General features: G+C 43.1%; 1 protein-coding gene across 2 annotated transcripts in view; it reads left to right on the plus strand.

Moving 5' to 3' along the window:
- The window catches only part of LOC139447375 (neuropeptides capa receptor-like), a 45,000-nt gene extending 32,877 nt beyond the window's left edge, over positions 1-12,123 (plus strand). For both annotated transcript variants that reach the window (XM_071228693.1, XM_071228692.1), the window contains exon 2: positions 7,423-12,123. In XM_071228693.1, the coding sequence (XP_071084794.1) occupies positions 9,727-10,761 (1,035 nt within the window). In that variant the 5' untranslated portion in view covers positions 7,423-9,726 and the 3' untranslated portion in view covers positions 10,762-12,123. The remainder of the gene's footprint in view (positions 1-7,422) is intronic.
- The last annotated feature ends 9,914 nt before the right edge of the window (positions 12,124-22,037 follow it).

Consider the following 22,037-nt stretch of genomic DNA (forward strand, 5'->3'; position numbering starts at 1 on the left):
AAACATTTCAGGCGTATGAATACATACTGTGGTGTCAGGTGATTGTTTAATTTATGCACATAACTTGACACGCCCACAAAGTCAGCCACCAATCAACAGGGAGTAGCATCAAACAATGTTCAAAGGACCTATCAATCAAGGCAATAGGCGAGAAGAACAGTAAGCCTGTAACGAACCGGGACAAATGTATCCAGGAGATGGCAGCTGTTTGAAATGACTTGATATGTAACCGCCAGATTCAATCATTAGTTGCCTGAGAACGGGAAGACGAGTTGGAAAATGCGGGTGAGAAATGAAACCCAATGACATGAAATTTGTGGAAGCCGGGCGAGCGTAAAAAACAACAAAAGTCGAGAGAGCCTTCGGTCACGAATGGTAGTTTTCGCTAAATGGTCCAATGCATAATTCCCACTCTACTACACAGAGCTCCTAGCGATCGGCAGCCAGGATAGTACCTCTGCCACAGGCCAGCGCCATGTTACGATTCGTCAAATCTTAGACAGTCCATTCAAGATATTGCAAAAGTTTTTCATCCGTTTCACTATTGACGGGTCTACACATTTTAATAAACAAATGTCATAGAATGGTTACCTTTCATTAAGAAAGTATCCTTAAACCTGAAAATCTGCTTCCATTTGCGTAGTTAATCTTTGTTTTCATTGGTTGCACGTGCTGTCATCGAAACCTTACGGGAGCAAGCGATACGGTCACGTTGATGTGTTAAGTCAAAGCTGCCGTACAAACAGTGGTATCCGATATCTTGTCACTCACCTCACTGTCGCAGTTGTAGTAGCATATCTTTACAACTATGCAAAACAGTTATTATGTAAAGCGCACCGAAAGAGTTGGAATAGGCCAGTATGTTGTGATTTTAGAATATGCGCGTTTGTTTACTAACAAGAGAAACGTCTGGTCACGTGATATGCAAATTAGCCTGTGGCAGCAGTGTAATGCTGTCACCACTGCGTCGGAGTGTGAGGGAATTCCCTCAACTGTAATTGGGATTTCCCAACATTCCGTAGCGGTGAAAGGCGCTTCGGTGGGCGTGGCTTAACCGTTTACATTTATTGGGAAATGAGTGCAATAACACGTGACCAATTCAGCTAATCAGAATGCAGAAATTGCAATGAACGCAATGAAATTGTGATTGCCTCGTCACGCCGAAGACTCGCGTTCTTTTACTCACATGGATATAGTGACAGAATTATTGCTTATAGCGGCACAAAACATACTCACTCTCTCAGTCGAGCTGGATGCAGTAAAGGTGCAGACAGACGGGGTTCAAAGTTTTCTGTAGACACTATGTATGCAGATGTAAACAATAAAACTGTATCCGACTTTCTGGCGACAGTCGTAATGTGGTGCATCCTTCTATTAATCTCCCTATTTCTGACGCAGGGCAATAAAAGGGGAGGGATGGGGGATGGGGTTCCGGGGCAGTATCGGCCTCCAGTAGTCATGTTTGTCTCCCTGTGTGGTTCTGGGGCAAAATAGATCTCCAGTAGTCATGCTTGTCTCCTTGTGTGGTTCTTGGGAAAACTCAGTCTCCAGTAGTCATGTTTGTCTCCCAGTGTGGTTCTTGGGCAAAATAGGTCTCCAGTAGTCATGCTTGTCTCCCTGTGTGGTTCTGGGGCAAAATAGGTCTCCAATAGTCATGCTTGTCTCCCTCTGTGGTTCTGGGGCAAAATAGGTCTCCAATAGTCATGCTTGTCTCCCTCTGTGGTTCTGGGGCAATATAGGTCTCCAGTAGTCATGCTTGTCTCCCTGTGATGTTCTGGGGCAAAATAGGTCTCCAGTAGTCATGCTTGTCTCCCTGTGTGGTTCTGGGGCAAAATAGGTCTCCAATTGTCATGCTTGTCTCCCTGTGTGGTTTCTGTGGCAAAATAGGTCTCCAATACTCATGATTGTCTCCCTTAGGTGGGGGAGCCCCCGGGGCAGACTAGGACCCCCGTACCCCAATACATGTCTCCGTGTAGACTTCCGGGGAAGAACGTATTATGACATCACGAGGATCCGCTGTCTATAACAGCTACATATTACCATCACAGAATAGGATTTGCAAATTAGAATCCCCAAATATATTTATTCATGGAAGCGCGATACGCCAATTATTTATGATACATATTTATAGATATCCGACAGTTGTTTTTCTTTTGGCATCACAAACGACCGATATTAATATATACGACGTTCTCTTCGTCGACAACAACCACGGTCTGACGTATACGATCAGTTCTGTGACGGCTAGTGTTGGGAAAGTGACCATTTGTGCAACGGACTATTGGCGGCATAATCCCGTTATTCTATATTCATAGCAGGATCTCAAAGGTCGGATGTATCTGTTATAGCTGTTGACGATGTTATGTGACGTAGGAATGCAGTATAGGAAGCCAGCCACACATCATTTATTCTTGAATTATTTTTACGCCGTCCAGCAGCATTCCAGTTATAAGACGGCGGTCGGAACATAACCGAGTCTGGACCAGACAATCAAGGGATTGACAACATGAGCATCGATCCACGCAAGTGGGATCGATGACATGCATCAACCAAGTCAGCGAGCCTGACAACCCGATCCCGTGAGTCACCTCTTAGGACAAGCATAGTCGCCTTTTACGGCAAGCATGGGTTGCTGAAGACCTATTCTATCCCGGATCTTCACGGGCCGTGATATAATGTATTCACATAAACCTGATGTGAAAATTGAAGCTAGTGCAATATTATACCTATTACTGTTGTTGCAATTTGAAGAGGAATGAACAAAAAGAAATAGCTTTTGTAATCTCTGAATAGCGACAAAGAGAAAGGTCTAAGTTAGTGTTGGTTAACATTGATTGCATGACGCTGTAAGTGAGTGAGTGAGTTATTATTTAACGTCACATATTTCAGCCATATCGTGACTCAAGACGCTGTAAAATGATAAGGGCTTTTGGTAAGGGATGTGCACGAGATCATCCCTTATTAATGGCTTCTACGTTTTTCAGACGCCATTTCTGTCGCCTCGCTTGAATTAAATACGTTCGTAACTAAATTATTTACCAAAGAATATACAACATACAACGTGTTCGCTGCAATGTTGCTGATGAGATTGTGGCACGCCATGATGGAACGCCCTATATCAAAGCCTCGTGGTTGAGCTACTATATTCGACTTAAGTAAATGTTGATATAATCTGTAATTTTCGGGGTTGTGCCACTATATTTGTCTTTGTTTTGATATATATCGACAAGTCTCGGGGTTGTGCTACAATATTCGTGTTTGTTTTGATATATATCGGCAAGTATCGGGGATGAGCTTCTATTTTCGACATGTGTTGAAACTCTTAGGGTTGTGGTACTACATTCGACCTATTTAGATATCCTGTTGGCACGAGATGCGAGGATGAGATTCTGTGCCCACTTCTCCCTTGGACCCGCCACCGAGTAACGCTACAGAATGCATGTCCCGTCGAAGGAAGACCCATTGTATTATTGGAACTTTATGAAGAACTACTAGTATTTGGATAATGGCTTAAACATGATAAACTATTTAAAATATTTCATATATTTCTTCATGGAAAATTACTTCACGTACGGACATAACAGCAATAACTGAATTCAAGAACAGCAATAGCTGAATTCGTTAAATGACAGGTACCATGATTTATAGTGCGCCACATTTTACCTGTGATGGCGGTTTGATGTATTGACTAAATGGCATTTCCACTACATAGCACCACCATTAGAAACAATTATTTCGAGAAACGGAACTCTTTGAGAAACGTTCCAATATGGGTGGAAACATTCAACCCTTGGCGACCTAAATCAATGTCCACACTTCAACGATATACCTCACACGAGGCACACGACTGTCCATGACAAATACATTCTCAGAATAAATTGACAAATTGTGAAACAAATTGTTTGTAAACGTTCTGCCGTCAGCAATAGCGATGCTCAACATGGAAAGCTACTCGTTAGTTCTGTAATACGATCGGTGGGGCTAGGATCGAAGCGGCACAATGGTGTCGTGTGTTATATATTCCCGTGAAATACAAAGTTGCTGGGTCACCGATGTAGAACTCGTCAATATTTGTCGATAATACCATTATTCTTTTGATTAGGCTGTTTGTTTCCTTTAACTCAGCAAAGTAATTGTCTGTTCAATTACACGTTTGGGTGAACTCGCCCCACGTGCACTGTGTGAGAAAATAGGAATCTATTGCACCAATCCTTGTAAGGCAGAACTTCTTTCTCGCGGAGGCGGTCGGGGAGCCTAGTGGTTAAAGCGTTCGCTCGTCACGCCGAAGACCCGGGTTCGGTTCCCGACATGAGTACAATGTGCGAAGCCCATTTCTGGTGTCCCCCGCCGTGACATTGCAGAATTATTGCTAAATAACCGTAAACCCATCATCATCATCATCATTATTATTATTATTATTATTATTATTATTATTATTATTATTATTATTATTATTGTACATAATCTACCCTGCTGCCGTATATGTTATTATATTTATGTATTTCATATGCCACAGTTTGTGGCCAGAAAAGCAAATATAGTAATGCTGTCATACGAATCTTGCTGATAGTTGTATAATCAGGGTTAAAACGTTCAACGCCTCAGAAAAGCTTTCAAAAAGTGTTATTGTGGGGGACATTACAAATTTGACGCATCAGTGACAAAAATGATGTCCGTTGCAATTACCTATTTCGACTTGTACCCTATGTTCCCGTGGTTTTTTTCAGGTGAACAATTGACTCGTCTTTGCATGTGTTTGTGACGGGTGCAACTGGTGAGGCAGGATACGCTCAGCTTTTTGCGAACGCCTGCTATCCCTACTATTTGATAGCGATTCCTGAACACACACTCATGATATCGCCGAAACCGTACAACGGACTCTGCTTTTAACAAGATTACTTATGATAATGAAAATATGTTTTTTTCGCCTTTTTTATGTAACAAAACCCATATCAATACATGCCAGCAATCCAGACCTGCTTGTCCACAAAAGGGCAGAACAGCGCGGACAAGGGTTTTTACTGTATACAGGAACTGCGATCAGTGGGTCGATGTTCGTCATGATTGAGGCGGGGGCATGGGTGGCCCAGTCGTCTAAGGCGCCGCGATTCTCTGTGCAGAGTTGCGTCCCTTGGGCACGCCAGAAACCTATGATTGTGGGTTCGAATCCCGGTTCGCCCCGATTATGTTTCTAGGTTTGTCAGCACCATACCCGTGCTCGTGGGTTTCACCGAAGTGGTAAACGTCTGAGACCTGCATCACTTCGGGCTTTCCTCCCACATTAAGCTGACACGCCGTGATATAACTGGAATACTGTTAAAAGCTGCGTTAAACCCAACTCACTCACTCATGATTGAAGCTTACAGGACCCATTCTACAATATCCATTTGGATTGTTGACAGACAGCAACAAACAAACACATACTTTTTTGTGGCGGGTGTTACCGTTCGAGCAGGCCATGTATACTTTTGTCGTCAGCATCTGGTGTTTTTCAGTGATCCATTCAGATCATCTTCATCACTATTTTCCCTTTTACGCCCGTCGAATTTTGATACCTACGTACCAATGATCTCTTTATCCGGACACTTGTTAAACCGGACAGTTAGGCTGTTCGGATTAAGAGGGTTTAATCCACGATCTGGTGTAGCGCATGGTAAAAGGTAGTCATGGTACAGAGGAGAATACCAACCACGGCGTTCAGTACATGCCTAATCTCCATTCAAACCATAATACAAAGTTAAACTGTGCACAAAATGCCGTTTAAACATGTCCCTGTATATCATATCATCATCTATTCGCCTACACATAAAACAGCGAATTGGGGAGATGGTATTAGCGCAGCCTTCAACAGTATTTCAGTAATGACATAATTGGCCACTTATTGTGGGAGGACCCTCCAACGCGACGAAGGCCTTAGACATCTAAACATTACGGTAGCACCATCATCTCCACACAGTGCCTTAGTTTCATTAGCGTCATTCCAGTAAGAGCTCTGTGAGCAGGTGCTCGAGTCGCGTCGAGCTTGTCAAAGAGACAGAGGGAGCGGAAACACATGGAGAAGGAACGCTTTTGTGTGGAGAGGGAACGTTACACAATGGAGAATAAACCTTATAATTTGGAGGGGAACGTTGTATTATGGAGGGAGAAGGGAACGTTGTATTATGGAGAGGGGAACGTTGTATTATGGAGAGGGGAACGTTGTATTAAGGAGAGGGAACGCTGTATTATGGAGAGGGGGCGCTTTAATATGGAGAGGGAACGTTATAATATGGAGGGGAACGCTGTATTATGGAGAGGGGGCGCTTTAATATGGAGAGGGAACTCTATAATATGGAGAGGGAACGCTATAATATGGAGAGGGGAACGCTATAATATGGTGAGGGAACGTTGTATTGTGGAGAGGGAACGCTGTATTATGGAGAGGAACGCTGTATTATGAGAGGTGGCGCTGTATTAAGGAGGCGGGGCGCTATAATATGGAGAGGGAACGCTGTATTATGGAGAGAGGCCGCTATAATATGGAGGGGAACCTTGTATTATGGAGAGGGGGCGCTATAATATGGAGAGGGAACGCTGTATTATGGAGAGGGGGCGCTATAATATGGAGAGGGAACGTTGTATTATGGAGAGGGAACACTGTAATATGGAGGGGAACGTTGTATTATGGAGATGGGGCGCTATAATATCGAGAGGGAACGCTGTATTACGGAGAGGGGGCGCTATAATATGGAGAGGGAACGTTGTATTATGGAGAGGGAACACTGTAATATGGAGAGGGAACGCTATAAAAGTATGGTGAGTGAACGCTATTAAATGGAGAGGGAACGGTGTACTATGGAGAGGGAACGCTGTTCTATGGTTGGAGCTCAATAAATGGGAAAGTAACGGTGTATTATGGAGAGGGAAGGCTATAATACTTCTTTCAAAAAGCAAAAAGGAACTTTCGTATAAAACCCATTCGCGACAAAACAAACAATATCATAAACATCTAAAATACAATGATTCTAGTTCAAACCCATCCGACAACGATGACGTTAAGAGACGTTGCTGGGAGCGGCGTTTACACCCGGACATAGTCTGAATCTACTGTCAATGCCGATAAGGACATGCACTCAGAGATGAAAAAACCCTATCCCACTGAGAATCCCCTCAGTGATCAGTGCCGCTAATGAATCGTGCATATATCTCATTCAGTCACGATGTTCCGCGTACGTAGCTCCGGGTCGCTACCAACACCTATTCAGAATTCATTAGCGTGTGTGTATGTGTGTGTCGGGGGATATGGAGGGAGGGGAACTTCAATTTATAACTGCCGGGATCACCTGACTCGATGGGGTAATGACAACTCTTGCACCTGCTTGACTGGATGATATATGTGAGTGAATAACTGATAGCAATAACCTTTACAATTGTTTATTTCAGACAACACCTGCAGGACGCACCTTCCTGCCATCAATCAACACGGATGGGGATACAATGTGCAACCATCCCCAGAAATGGTGATCGTCCAATGGGAAGGGCCTGCTATCTGTATCCGGAGTCACCGGCTTTTACCGGAAGTGACCCAGTGCCACATTTCCTTGAAAGACTTGGACGCAGCTACCAGCTTGTTTAACATCTTCCCTCGCGACCTATTAAGCACGAGTGCAAGTTGACAAGTGCTGTGCATTGGGGTCAAGGGGAGACTTGAGGCTATTGGATAAAAGCTTCCAAAGTCTATAATTTTGTGCTTTGTGCAAGTGACAGAGAGCGGTTAGCGGTGCTGCTTGGCGAAGAATATATGACCAGACAGGCCATGGTCGTCAATACCCTACAGGGAGACGAACAAATGAAGATCAGGGCAAGAGCTTCAAACAAAACCCAGTCTTAATGTGAGCGAGTGACGTCCGTGTTGCCTCAGATTAGTACCAGGCAACGTATGTCAATACATTGAAGGGTCTAGCGCTGATGAAGTGCTCTTGTTTGTTAAGAAACAATCATTTGAATTTCCGCTTTCCGGGAACAATAATGGTGTCGATTAGTGTCATTAAAACGTGTGTTAAGTGTGTGCTTGGGAAGATAGCTCTTGGAGAGGGTTTTTTATAAAAAAAGACCTTTTGTCGTCGTCCCCAACACAACAAATGTCTCACGAGATCACCTCTTGCCATTAACGCTATACCTCATCTGCTAGTTCGGAACAATTGATGTATATATATATGGACATGGTACTTCCTTGTACGGATTAAAGAACGGTACGTGACCGGTGAAGGTTTATTCAAGGACTTATCAAATTTACGTGTGTGCAGGGCGTGAATATTCTTACATTCATCAGCGGATATTCACACTGAAACGCGCCACGTTCCGTTGCAACGCTGGAATGACCTGCTAAATGATCAAGGTGTTTAAGGCTTGTGCCCAAGGTATTTGTTCAAGGAGCGTGCCAAAGGCATTTATTCAAGGCGTGTAATCCAAGTCATTTATTCAAGGCGTGTATCCAAGATATTTGTTCAAGGCGTGTATCCAAGGTTTGTTCAAGGCGTGTATCCAAGGTTGTTCAAGGCGTGTATCCAAGGTAGTTCAAGGCGTGTATCCAAAGTTTGTTCAAGGCGTGTATCCAAGGCATTATTCAAACTCTTCACTTTTCTGTATTCTGCTGAGTCATTGAGCATCACTGAGATCTTTTGTACCACTGAAGTCTTCCGTCCCCGCGTTCACGGCGTAGTCCGACAATGCTATTCATGTTTTTAGAATATCTTTGAAACATTGCATTCGGGATAAATGTTTTGACACACTTCAAGGTACCGCACAAGGTTTGTCTGAAGAGAAATCTGGCATGTTTAAAAGCATCATGATTGCCGGAGACCCTAACGACTGTGCCGTGCTATTTTCGTACACATAGGTGTTTTAGCATTCAAACTGAAGAGGAGGAAACTTATATAAAGGAGGATACCACATAACTAACACGGACGTCACAACTGACATTTAGAGACAACGTATAAAAATATTGTCTTCTCAAGATATCTCAATAACACCGGATAAGTGAGTTTGACAAGGATTAAAAATTGACTCCTAAATGTATGTTGCAATTTTTTAATTGTCAGACGTTCCGAAGCCGTCAATAGAACACGAGATTTATTTAGTCGATTTTGCAACCAGTGGGATTACATTAATGACGAATGCACTTTCATTGAATTCCAAATGGTCAGATTATTATCGTGCAAAGATACCTCATATCGCCTGCTAAAGAGCTGGGAAATATCAACAGGCGTTGTAAAGATTGTCTTGAATAATTCCTCCTCCAACACAATGAATCAGTGAATAATGAAATTTTATCAGAATTGATGGATATCGAGCCTGTGGAATGTGCAATTCATTTGACGAGGAAATTCCCTTAGTCTTGAGTGTTTATATTTAACTGAAGTTGACGGTTTACCACTACAGACCAGAGCGCTGTTCAATACGGATTCTGGCCCACGAAATGGTGCATTGACAAGACTTAAGATTGTATCCAATTAAACCAGACAGGATTTTCAATCGTATAAGCTCAAAGTTGGAACGAATGTTAAACCATGTGTTGATAAATGCCTAAAAATGCGCAAGCTGTGTCCAGAAACATCTACAATGTGGAAATATGACAGCCGTGTAGAGTAACCCAATAATATCACGTCTGAATGAGAAGTAGTCTATCATAGCTCATCCATGCCTACAAACGTCCCGGTGAGTGAGTTAGTCACAGAGTGAGTTCCGATGGGTTGTTTTCTCACACTCATAATGAACAGCTCACGGAACATAACGTCGTCGATGCCGCCGGAACAGACGCTGATATACACCATTGCGATGATTCTCAACACCTTCATCCTCCCCGTCATCGTCTTCACAGGCCTGGTGGGGAACACCGTATCCTGCATGGTCTTCGTCGGCAAGGATCTACGCCGCCTCTCCTCCAGCGTTTACGTCCTCGCCGTGCTCATTTCCGACACGGGGACGTTGTTGTCCCTGCTCTCAGTGTGGCTGGAAGTTCTCGGATTTGAAATAAATCATATGCAGGGTATATGTCAGCTGTTCGTCTACCTTACCTATGTATGTAGCTTCCTTTCTGCGTGGTACATGGTGTGTATAACGGTGGAGAATTTCATTACAATCTGCCACCCAATGAAGGTGAAGGTCATGTGTACAAAGAACCGCGCAAGCGCAGTTGTGGTTATACTAGCTGCAGCCGCCATGCTAATGTACAGCGTCACTGTGATCACGACTCAGGTGCGGACGGATGCTTATAACAGACAGCTGTGTCATCAGAACCCGGATTTCGACTTTTTGGTGTCCGTGTATACGTACGTTGATTCCATAGTGACCCTTCTACTTCCGGTGTCAAGTATAGGGTTTATGCTTGTGGCCATGGGTTTCTCTATAGCGAATACGGTTCGATGGAGAAAGAACAGTCCACGGACAGACAGCGCTCGGAGATGTATTAAAAGTCCGCAAGTCCGAGTGACAAAGATGCTGTTTGCACTGTCAACGACATTTTTAATAATGAATGCTCCCTTGCATTGCATGAGACTCTACTACCTTCTCAGGGAGAGTGCCAATGTCCCCACGCAGATGTCGCACACGGCAGGGCTGGTGCATCTATTTCTGCTGTTCATCTCCTACTCGCATTGTGCAGTGAAGTTCTTCCTGTTTATTGGGTTCAGTAAAAACTTCAGAAAAAGTTTGAAAGAATCGGGATGCATGTTTTCCGCTTGTACCAAAGACGTGAACTCTTCAAGTCAAGTCTACGTATAGACCGGTCAAAAGCCTGCCCAATCTACAAGTGTTTACTATTTGGTTTTTATTGTGGCCAGACTAATGAGGTTTAACTGTATACCATTGTCATGGCAACTGTTTCATCATAGCATTGTTTTGGAAGGTGAGGTGAAATGGGGTTTAACGGCGCGTCCAAGATTATTGCACTTGTATAGCGACGTGCATGACGTGTGTGTGTGGCTGCTTGTACTAGTCCGGACTGATGCTGATTTATAGTGCTAGCCTACTGAGATACCATGCCGCAGTTTAACATGAATGACACTCAGACACAGTATACTGACTCCAAGCCGACCAGTCCTTTGTTTTAGCCCCTTAATGCCGAGCGCCAGACAGGGTAACAACAAGTACCATCTTTTAACGTATTTTGGTATGACGCGACCGGGGGTCGAACCCCGGACCTTCCGCTCTCCAGGCGGAAGCTCCACCACTAGACCACATGAAAACATATGAAGAAATAAGCAGGCCCCCTTACTTCTTCATATTTTGATAGACAAAGAATTTGTTTATGATGGAGAAAGAGCAAATAACAGTACATGATGTCGCTAAAAGTTGCTTAATGGCAATGTATTTATCAAACATCTGTCTATGTTCATTGAATCATTGGAGAATAACACCCCTTTCTTCATGTAAATGAATAATCTCATTTGATACAATTTGACAATATACACTGCCGGGCAAAGTTAAGTACACCCATGTCTGAACGTGGGTAAAAATGAAACAAACACGAAATGGTTATTCGAGGGTGATATATTTGATGCTGGTATTATGGTATTTGGACGTTAAGGTTGGAGTGTTCAGGCGACTGTTTTTACAACCGAGTAAGGTTTTGATAACGTTTGTAATTGTTTGATTAAAATAAATTTCTAGGTATAAACTTTTAGCCCGGCAGTGTATTACCCTGGTATGTGTTGTGTTACATACTTACAATATACGCAGTATATAGACATTGCAAGTTCCTATGTACTGTGTAGGCGCCTTTCGGCTATGTACACGTATTTGGTCAATAAGAAATCATAAACATTTATGTTTTGAAATGTAATCTCGTTTTAATTACTTTTTGCATGACTTGCGGGAAAAGTGGAATGTTTTATTCTAATTGTGCTATTCATATATACAGTCAAACATCGTTGTGTCGAACTTTGATGTGTCGAGCTTACGCTTGTCTCGAAGTAAACACTTGGCCACTGCATATTCCTTCTTAATTCATCAGTTGTCGGTTGTGTCGAACCTCGGCTAACTCGAAGTATTTACCTAGGTCCCTTCAACTTCGACACAACGATGTTCGACTGTAGGCGTTTTAAATATGTTTTTTATGTGTAACAAAGCATTAAACAACATATGTACCAGAGAGACGAGCTTGGTCAATTTAACTTTCAGTTACAAGGACAGTGAGCATGTTGGAAGTATGGGACACGGGGATTCCTATTTCCCACACCACTGGTCTGTTAATTGTGGGGTCGAATCCCGGGCTTCTTCATCACCTGTTTAGGGTTTCAACAGAATGTTCAACATCTATGACCTGTGCCAATTCGGATTTTCCTCCCACATCAATCGGTCACGCCGTGATAAAACTGAAAGGTTGTTCAAAGTGGCGTCAGAGCCATTCTCACACATCACTCATTCTTTTTTGCTGCATTTTGAGTTGCGTCCCTGTGCCAATCACGGATCCGCTGATTCCAATTTTAAACTCTTCTCTTCGTTTGTAATGAATTTCTCCATTTTGGCAATCGCTGTGGACCTGCACATATTGTATAACTGAAATATACTACTCAAAGGAGGTTTTGTGTTTTACAGTGTTCTTTAACTTCTTTTGAGTAGTATACTATTCAAAGCAACGCAAAACCACTGACTTACTTACATGTAAGTACTGCTTGAACCACGGACGGCGCCTCAAGCCCACTCAAAATTCAGTATTTTTGAAGTGAGTGATTTGCTTTCAACACGGTATTATTCTGATGTTATAAACAAGAGTTACAGTTTGCATTTGTTACACTGCCACGCAGAAGTTATATACATTATTTTCGCAACCCGTAAACAACGCAAACACAAAGCGGAAATACTGAGGATTATCCGAGGATATTTGCGAATCTAATTTCCCCTTTTGTAGTTGGTGAGGTGAAACTGGTTTTAACGTCGCGTCAAGATTATTGCACTTACATAGCGACGTGCATGTACGTGTGTGTGTTTGTGTGGCTGCTTGTACTAGTCCGGACTGATGCCGATTTATAGTGCTAGCTCATTGAGATACCATGCCGAAGCTCAACATGAATACCCCACTCAGACACATTATACTGACTCCGAGCCGACCAGTCCTTGTTTTAACCCCCTAATGCCGAGCGCCAGACAGGGCAACAACAAGCATACCATCTTTTAACGTTTTTTTTGTTATGAACCCTAGACCTTCCGCTCTCCGGGCGGACGCTCTACCACTAGACCACGGAGGCTGTCTTGCCCTTTTGTAGGACCACGGACCTATCCACAAGTCCGTGGTAGGACTAATTAATCTTGTGGTACCGGCATTGGTAGGATGACATGCTATATCCCATAGCGTTTTACCATAGTCTAGGATTAACTGTTATATTTTACTACCACACCATTCCTCCATGAATCATATAACTTAAACTTTTAAAGGACTTCAAATCCGAAGTAAGTAGATTGGTCAAGAACAAATAATGAATGACCTACACATTATAATTTACAAATGACTGTCAGTGTTATCAGCTACTGTTTGTATTGTTTCATTGAACAAAGAAATATTGTGTCGGCCATCTTGAAGATTTAGACTAGACGCCGAATACGTGCTCGTCCGATTTAGGAATGACTACTACACTCTTCAAAAATTAAAGAGAAACGCACAGGTATGTAGTTCATTGAACCTGACTACACAAAAATCCGGTATATAAATTGGATATATGTTATTGGAAGATGTTGGTGGCTTGTTAAAAATGTCATGGAGGAAAACAGTAAAGCAAAATGCACGTGCAAGTTATTACATTCGTACCTTGTGGTAGTTGCTATTAAAAGGCAAGCATAAGCCAATACTTTGTCATTCAATTGTCAACATTTTTTCAAGTTCGAAAATGCCAAGACTCCGATCGGAACATCGCCATAGGACGTATCTAAAGAGGGGAATCGCAGTCTTATGTTGCACGCCACGGCACCATTTGCCGCCTTTGTGACCGATGCACACAGTTCAATTCCACTGCAGACCGCCTGAGAACCGGCTGATCGAGAGTTACCACCCCTGCACAGGATCGCTGCATTCGACTGTTCCACCTACGTCATCGCAATGCCACAGCTACAGAGACTGCAGGACGCATCACTGGTTTGAGGAGGATTTCGGACCAGATTGTCAGGAACCATCTCCGCGAGGCTGGAATCCGACCCAGAAGACCAGTCATCGTCCCTGTTTTGCAACAGATCCATCGACAGCGACGCTTGCGTTGGTACCATACCTTACAGCCTTAGAATTTGAGAAACTGCAGACGAGTGTGGTTTAGCGATGAATCACTATTTCTTCTTCACCGGCTAGATGGAAGTGAGTGAGTGAGTATGGTGTTACGCCGCTTTTAGCAATATTCCAGCTATATCACGGCGGTGGACACCAGAAATGGGCTTCACACATAGTACCCATGTCGGGATTCGAACCCGAGTCTTCGGCGTGACGAGCGAACGCTTTAACCATTAGGCTACACGACGCATAGTCGCTTTTCACGACAAGCATGGGTTGCTGAAGACGTTTATATATTCTACCACGGATCTTCACGGATCGAGTCTCTTTAATCACCCCTGAATCCCGAATACTACTTAACACAAATATCAAAAGCATTGAGCAAAGAGTGCGATGTGAAGTTAAATTACTGATAAAATTTTGAAATAATTCAATATGATAACGGAAACTTTGAATACGTCATTAATTTGTTTAACATGTTGAATCTGCAAACCAAATATGATTTCATTTGCGTCCAGCGTACCCCACCCAATACCGTCTAAATAGTTCCCCGAATCCCTCGTACCAAAGGGGGTTGATAGCCTCTTAAAAACCTTCAACACTACCATCTCATCAAAACACGGACACGGATAACTCTTAGAGACAGGGTAACGGACGGCACCGCTCTCTGATAAATGTAAGGAAGGCACCTTGATCTCACCCACAGATCTACATGTAACAGAAATACCGTATTCGACGTAATAAGCGCCCCGCTCTAATAAGCGCCCACGACAATATATTTACTAATATATTGGCCAGTGAACAACCCCAATTGGCACCCCTACCGATTGATCAATGTACACAGGACCTATTTATTTGTAAATAATACGCACTCGTGTGTAATATGCACCCTCAATTATGGGTATTTAAATTCTGGAACATATATCAGTCGTATACAAACATTTCAGGCTGTCAGCATAAACCACGAAATTTATCTTTTCACCAAAATGATATTCTAATAAGAGCCTCCTATTTCTAATTTTGAGAGCGCCCTGGGCGCTTATTACGTCGAATACGGTACATAAAATTAACAATTAAATGATCAAACACTTCGGGATTGCAGGGAAAGAAACACGGTTTGTTCTTGTTGCCTGTAAAGGCACCAATTTAACTGTTTGTGTCTTTGTTTGAAGAATTTCCACTATAAACGAGAATGTGTCATATCTGCAAAAATATACACGCTATATATTTTCCCACTTAATTGCGTCAGTTCGGATTATCAACAGCTGTTTTTTAACGCTTGGTGTGGCACACTGAAGTGGACTGGTCCTACAACATACCAATAGTAGAGGCTGAGAACGGTTTGGGGGCACGGGTGGCCCAGTCGCGATTCGCTGTGCAGAGTTGCGTCACTTGAGTACGCAAGAGCCCTATACTCGTGGGTTCAAATCCCGGTTCGATTATGTTTCTAGGTTTGTCAGCACCATACCCGTGCTCGTGGGTTTCGCCGAAGTGGTAAACGTCTTAGACCTGTCTTTCCTCCCACATTAAGCTGACGCACCGTGAGATAACTGGAATACTGTTAAAAGCGGCGTTAAACCCAACTCACTCAGTCCCTCACTCACTCACTCACTTAGAACTGTTTTCTCCATAAACCACTGCTAGTGGCTGTATTTTCTTAGATGTTATTTTCGAGCATATTATTGATGTTTGTTTGTTGTTCAACGCCGCATATTCCAGCTATATGACGGCGGTCTGTAAATAATCGAGTCTGGACCAGACAATCCAGTGATTGACATCATGAGCATCACTGGATTGTCTGGTCCAGATTCGATTATTTATTATTGATATAAACATATTTTGGTCCAATATAAAGAATTTCCTTTTATACCACTCAATAATTCATATCAGAGCCCCGCTCTACACACATTATGAAATGATTTCGTAAAGACTACAAACGCACAATAGAGTTTTCTACTTGTTTTACAGTATATATATGAACATGTGCATAACAATAATTCTACTCTGTACAAAACTGTTTACTATCCTGCATATATTTATCAGTATCCATTTTGGTTTGGGGGATACGCCCCGATTCGGGGTGGCGGGGGGGATACTAGTAGACAGTTGTAAGTTACGTAGGACTGAGGGAAGGGGATACTTAAGACAAGCATGGCAGGACAGTTCTTTTGTTTGTTTTTGTTTTGTTTTTTTGTTTAACGCCGCACTCAGCAATATTCCAGCTATATGACGGCGGTCTGTAAAATGATCGAGTCTGGACCAGACAATCCAGTGATTAACATTGCAGGACAGTACGTTATTATATGTAATATCATTATTGAATCCCTTTCGTACTATTTTTTAATGATATTTTAAACTATTTTTTCTTGCATATTAAGAGTACATGACATTAACACGTGTTTCACTAAGTCATAGGCTACCGTTCAGCAATGAGATTCTCGCGATTCTATCTTAGAACATCATATTTTGACCATATGAGACAGAACATAAAACTATGAAGGAACTAAGTGTCAGGAAAGTTGCTAAATTCTATGTTGACCTTCTGATCTGACACTAATCTATCTTAACAAATTCTGTCTGCCATAACTTGTTTTATAAGCATTAAAGATTCCCCATTCTTATCTTTTCATTTACAGCACATAAACAGAAGTAAACATTCTATTTTGGTCGGACAGAGATAGTAGACAGTTAGGTAGGACTGGGAGGGGGACGGGGTGGGGGTGGGGGTGTTGTGGGGGTGGGGAGGTGGTGGGGGCAATGATTAGGACCTTAAAACAACTGCTGACGCTGGAATGAAAGTTTCATGACACGACTGAAACGAACCAGAAATTGGAAATTGACTCCAGACTACTTAGTTTCTAAACATGACTACTGGTTTAAACTATAACACACCAACATATATGGTGTACGGCGCATTGGGTAGAGAACCACTAAGCATTAACATTGCCATATCATACTTGTGCACGTTAGTATAACCTAATCCTAATAATAAGATTGCATCGTTTCTGCTGAAATATATGAACGCGACAAAGTTGGTAATTGATAAAGCCATTTTAACACACCTCATTCCTAATGACGCACCTAATGTCTTTGACGACCCCAGCGAGTATTATAAAAAATGGATTGTAACAACAGCAGAAAGTTCTTAGAGACAATTTTGTCAAAGTGATGTCTTTAAAGATTTACTGCACTTTGAGAAATATTTCGTCTTCCTGATCATATTTCATTACCTTTACTGTATTTTAGAACTGGTAACTACAAACTACCAATAGGTTGTTTTGTTTGTTTGTTTGTTTGTTGTTTAACGCTACATTCAGCAATATTCCAGCTATATGACGGCGGTCTGTAAATAATCGAGTCTGGACCAGACAATCCAGTGATTGACATCATGAGCATCAATCAACGCAATTTGGATCGATGACATGCATCAACCAAATCAGCGAGCCTGACCAACCGATCCGGATAGTCGCCTATTAAGACAAGCATGCTAAAAATAGGTGGTAAGGGTACTATACCACGAGCACAAAGGATATGTACATTGGAGGAGTCTCTTTTACTTTGTGACGAATTCCACTATTTATTCACATGTAATTCACTTTTAACCTTACACACTAAATGTATTAATGAATATTACAAAAATGGTAAAAAATAATCAAATATTTAATCTGTTTACAAATGGTAAAATATCTACTGTAAATATTGTCATAGTTCCTTAAATAAACTGGGCGGCAAAAGAAAGTATAGGTCGAGTTCCATGATCGATAAAAAAATAACAAGAAGAGGTTTTGTTGTGAATTATAATATAATCTAGGGTAACAAATGATTGATCAACCACAGTTTGAAAGAAATTGTGCAATCACAGGTAATGTAAGCTCAAGGTAAACAATGGTTGGGTAAGAAATATCATTTTCAAAAGTTGTCTGAAATGTCACCCAAAAAATGTCAGACACACTACAAATTCATTGTTGACACAGTTGCCTTCAGTAGCGTGTGCGACCTCCAGCTGCCTCAATGCATGCTGTGATACGCCGCCTCATCGATGACGTCAGTCTTCTGATGACGTGGACTGGAATCTGTTGCCACTCGTCTATCAGAGCCTGCTGCAATTCTTGTCTGTTGACGGGAGGCTGATGGCGTGCTCTAATCTGTCTGTGAAGATGGTCCCACAGATGTTCAATAGGATTCATATCGGGTGAGTGGGGAGGCCAGGGCAAAACGTCGACGTTCTGTTGGTTTCGAAAGTTTCGAGTCAGTCTTGCAGTATGGGGCCTGGCATTGTCGTGTTGAAACAATGTCCCCTGCTGTTGGTTTTGTAAGGTTTTTGTAAGCACAACTGGCTGCAACACTTGGTCTCTGTACTGCACAGCGTTGAGGTTTCCCTGTATAATCACCAAATCTGTCTTCTGATCTCCACAAATACCGCCCCACACCATGACACCTACCCCGCCAAATGGATGGACCTCTTTGGGGAGTCAAACGTTCCCCTCTGTGTCGATAAAGTCGTTCTCTGCCGTCATTTCGAAACAAGTTAAACCGACTTTCATCAGTAAACAGCACTCGACGTCAATTTCTCATTTGCCAGCGTCGAACCTGCCTCGCCCATCGCAGTCTCGGGCGTCGATGTTGAGCAGTCAGTACCATTCCTCGGAAAGGACGATACGCTCGGATTCCAGCAGCACGAAGTCGTCGTAGTACTGTACGTTGGCTAATGGGATGTCCCAACACTGTTACTGCCGTCGCCGTTACGAATCTGTTTCGCATGTGAATGAGCCGTATCTGACCTTCTTCAAGTGGTGTCACTCGGGGTCGTCCGGTTCTAGGCCTGTCCTGTGTTCTCCCTGTCTGCCTGTACCGTTGAATCAGCCTGGCTACTGTCAATGGTGTACAACCAGACCTTCTGGCAATTTGGACCTGTGTTGCCCCCATTTCGGCCATACCGATGTCTCTCTCTCTCTCTCTCTGCTCCTGTGACAATCGTGGCATTTCTTTTGTGTGCTTTCATCACGTGTGGTTATACCCTGCAGACGAACGCATTTATACAGCTAACATGCACGTGCAGTTTATGCCATAGGCGGGAAACTTGTTTCACCGCACGAGCGCCGTCAAAGGTGGGTCGTTCGGGTGAGGTGTTTTTTGGTACCTGTTCCTTGGCAGTCATATTCCCCATACCCACTTTCAAATAGTTATCGCTGTTTTTAGGAAAATTACAAATTGCCAACCTATACTTTCTTTTGCCGCTTATTTGAATGCTACACAATGATAAATTCTAACACAGATATGCCATATTGCTGTACGTCTATTTCTAGAGCGTCCGCGCGGAGTGCGAAAGGTCGGGGGTTCCATCCCCAGCCGCTTCATACGAAAAAAGACGTTAAAAGATGGTACTTGTTGTTACCCTGCCCGGCGCACGGCGTAAAGGGTTCTGCAACCCCGGAGTGAGTATACCGGAAGGGGAGGGGTGAGTTTGGTGGAACACCCGCACCCTTTGGAACCCTGTCCGATAAAGAAGGCCACACATGACATCAATGAAGATTGACGATAACTTCTATCCTCTATACAACAATACAGGTACGAGATGGCCGCGCGAGTTTCCTAATTCACGTTCCCAGGGAAATTCTTCTCCATGAAGACCCCTTTAAATAGAATAATGAATGAAATAATGATTCCTTAATGTCTTCACTTCTAAAAACATACAAATACGACAACAAATGTCCACTTGATGAGACGAAGATCTTTTTGAACATCAGAATACCGAGAAGGCTAAATTTGACTGTACTGTCAGTTATCAATAGCAGATCTAAAAACAGCCAAATCACTTTTTTTGTCTAAAGTTGGTTTTATCTAAGCCGTATTGAGATGTATGGAGTCGCATTTGTGTTCACACCTCGGTTATTTATTAAGTATTAACGTCATTTGAAACTCGTCTTTGGGCATGTTTATGGGAGTGTCTCCTTCCTTCACAAGATCAGTTACAAGACACTGATAAGATGGGACGGGAGAGGAAACTGTTGTCAATAATGCATGGCAAGTGCGTGCGAGCAGAAACTACATGGCGGAAATGGAGCACAACGGAAGGCCTACAGGATTAATCATTTCCCCAAACACCTCTACAAACTTGGAGGCATACACAACACACCTCCAGGAACTATTGTAATTAATTAATTCCACCGGGACAGGCCAAATGCGGCCACTCGGCGTGGTAACTTCCTGTTAACTGTAAGCGATTTAACGAGCGCTTCCGGTAGATCCGACTTAACACGGGCGAGTGTTACCTCGTGACCCATTGATGTAGCGCTCGCGGTACCAACAGCAGAAGCTGTCGCATTATGAGTTTGGGTTGGTTGGTTGGTTGTTTAACGCCGCACTCAGCAATATTCCAGCTACACGACGGCGGTCTGTAAATAATCTAGTCTGGACCAGACAATCAAGTGATTGATATCATGATCATCGATTCACGCAATTGGAATCGATGACATGCATCAACCAAGTCAGCGAGCCTGACCACCTGATCCCGTTAGTCGCCTTTTACGACAAGCATAGTCGCCTATTAAGGCAAGCATGGGTTGCTGAAGACCTATTCTACCCCGGAATCTTCACGGGTCATGAGTTTGGGGTTCCTGGGAGTACCTCCTATTCAGTTGTTTCTCTCCCATTAGCTGCTCAGTCAGTAATGGGTTGCTTGACATTAGACGGATGTTGTAACATCCATGTCATTGAGTGAGTTTGGTTTCATACCGCTTTTAACCGTTACATCACGGTGTGTCAGCTTAATGTGGGAGGAAAGCCCGAAGTGATGCAGGTCTCACACGTTTACCACTTTGGTTAAATCCACGAGCACGGGTATGGTGCTGACAAACCTAGATACATAATCGGGGCAAATCGGGATTTGAACCCACGAGTGAGTGAGTGAGTGAGTATGGTTTTACGCCGCTTTTAGCAATATTCCAGCAATATCACGGCGGGGGTCACCAGAAATGGGCTTCACACATTGTACCCATGTCGGGAATCGAACCCGGGTCTTCGGCGTGAGGAGCGACGCTTTAACCACTAGGCTACCCGACCGCCCCTTGAACCCACGAATATAGATTTCTGGCGTGCCCAAGGGACGCAACTCTGCACAGCAAATTGGGGCGCCTTAGACGAAATGGCCACATGTGTCCCCGATGCATCCACGCATTTGTAACCTTGTCTTCTTCTTCTTCTTCATGGTACCCGTGAAGATTCCGGGGTAGAATAGGTCTCCAGCAACCCATGCTTGCCGTTAAAGGTGACTATGCTTGTCGTAAAAGGCGACTAACGGGATTTGGGGGTGACTTGGTTGATGCATGTCATCGATCCAAATTGCGTGGATCGATGCTCATGACATTAATCACTGGATTGTCTGGTCCAGACTCGATTATTTACAGACCGCCGTCATATTGCTGGAATTTTGCTGAGTGCGGCGTTAAACAACAAACCAACCAACCAACCAACCAACCAACCAATCTTCATGGATTTGTTCAACATTTATAACGAATGGTCTCACATGTTACTCAATGTGGGAATCGAACCCGGATTCTCGGCATGACGAACGAGCACTTCAACCACTAGGCTACCCACCAACACTTACCAATTTGAAAACATCATCACAAACAAAACACTAAGAAAGGGTAGATATTCCACATCTTTATGTGTTGTAGTCATCAGGTAAATATGTATAACCTTTTCACTGCCTACCAGTACACTACTTCATCTGGTTAACATATTATTCGACCGCCTGTTTGGTCTAGTTGAACGCCACCCAGAGAGCGGGAGGTAGTGGGTT

The sequence above is a fragment of the Haliotis cracherodii genome, unplaced genomic scaffold (genome assembly GCF_022045235.1).
Source record: "Haliotis cracherodii isolate W230 unplaced genomic scaffold, xgHalCrac1.p SCAF_7, whole genome shotgun sequence".
Lineage (NCBI taxonomy): Eukaryota > Metazoa > Mollusca > Gastropoda > Lepetellida > Haliotidae > Haliotis > Haliotis cracherodii.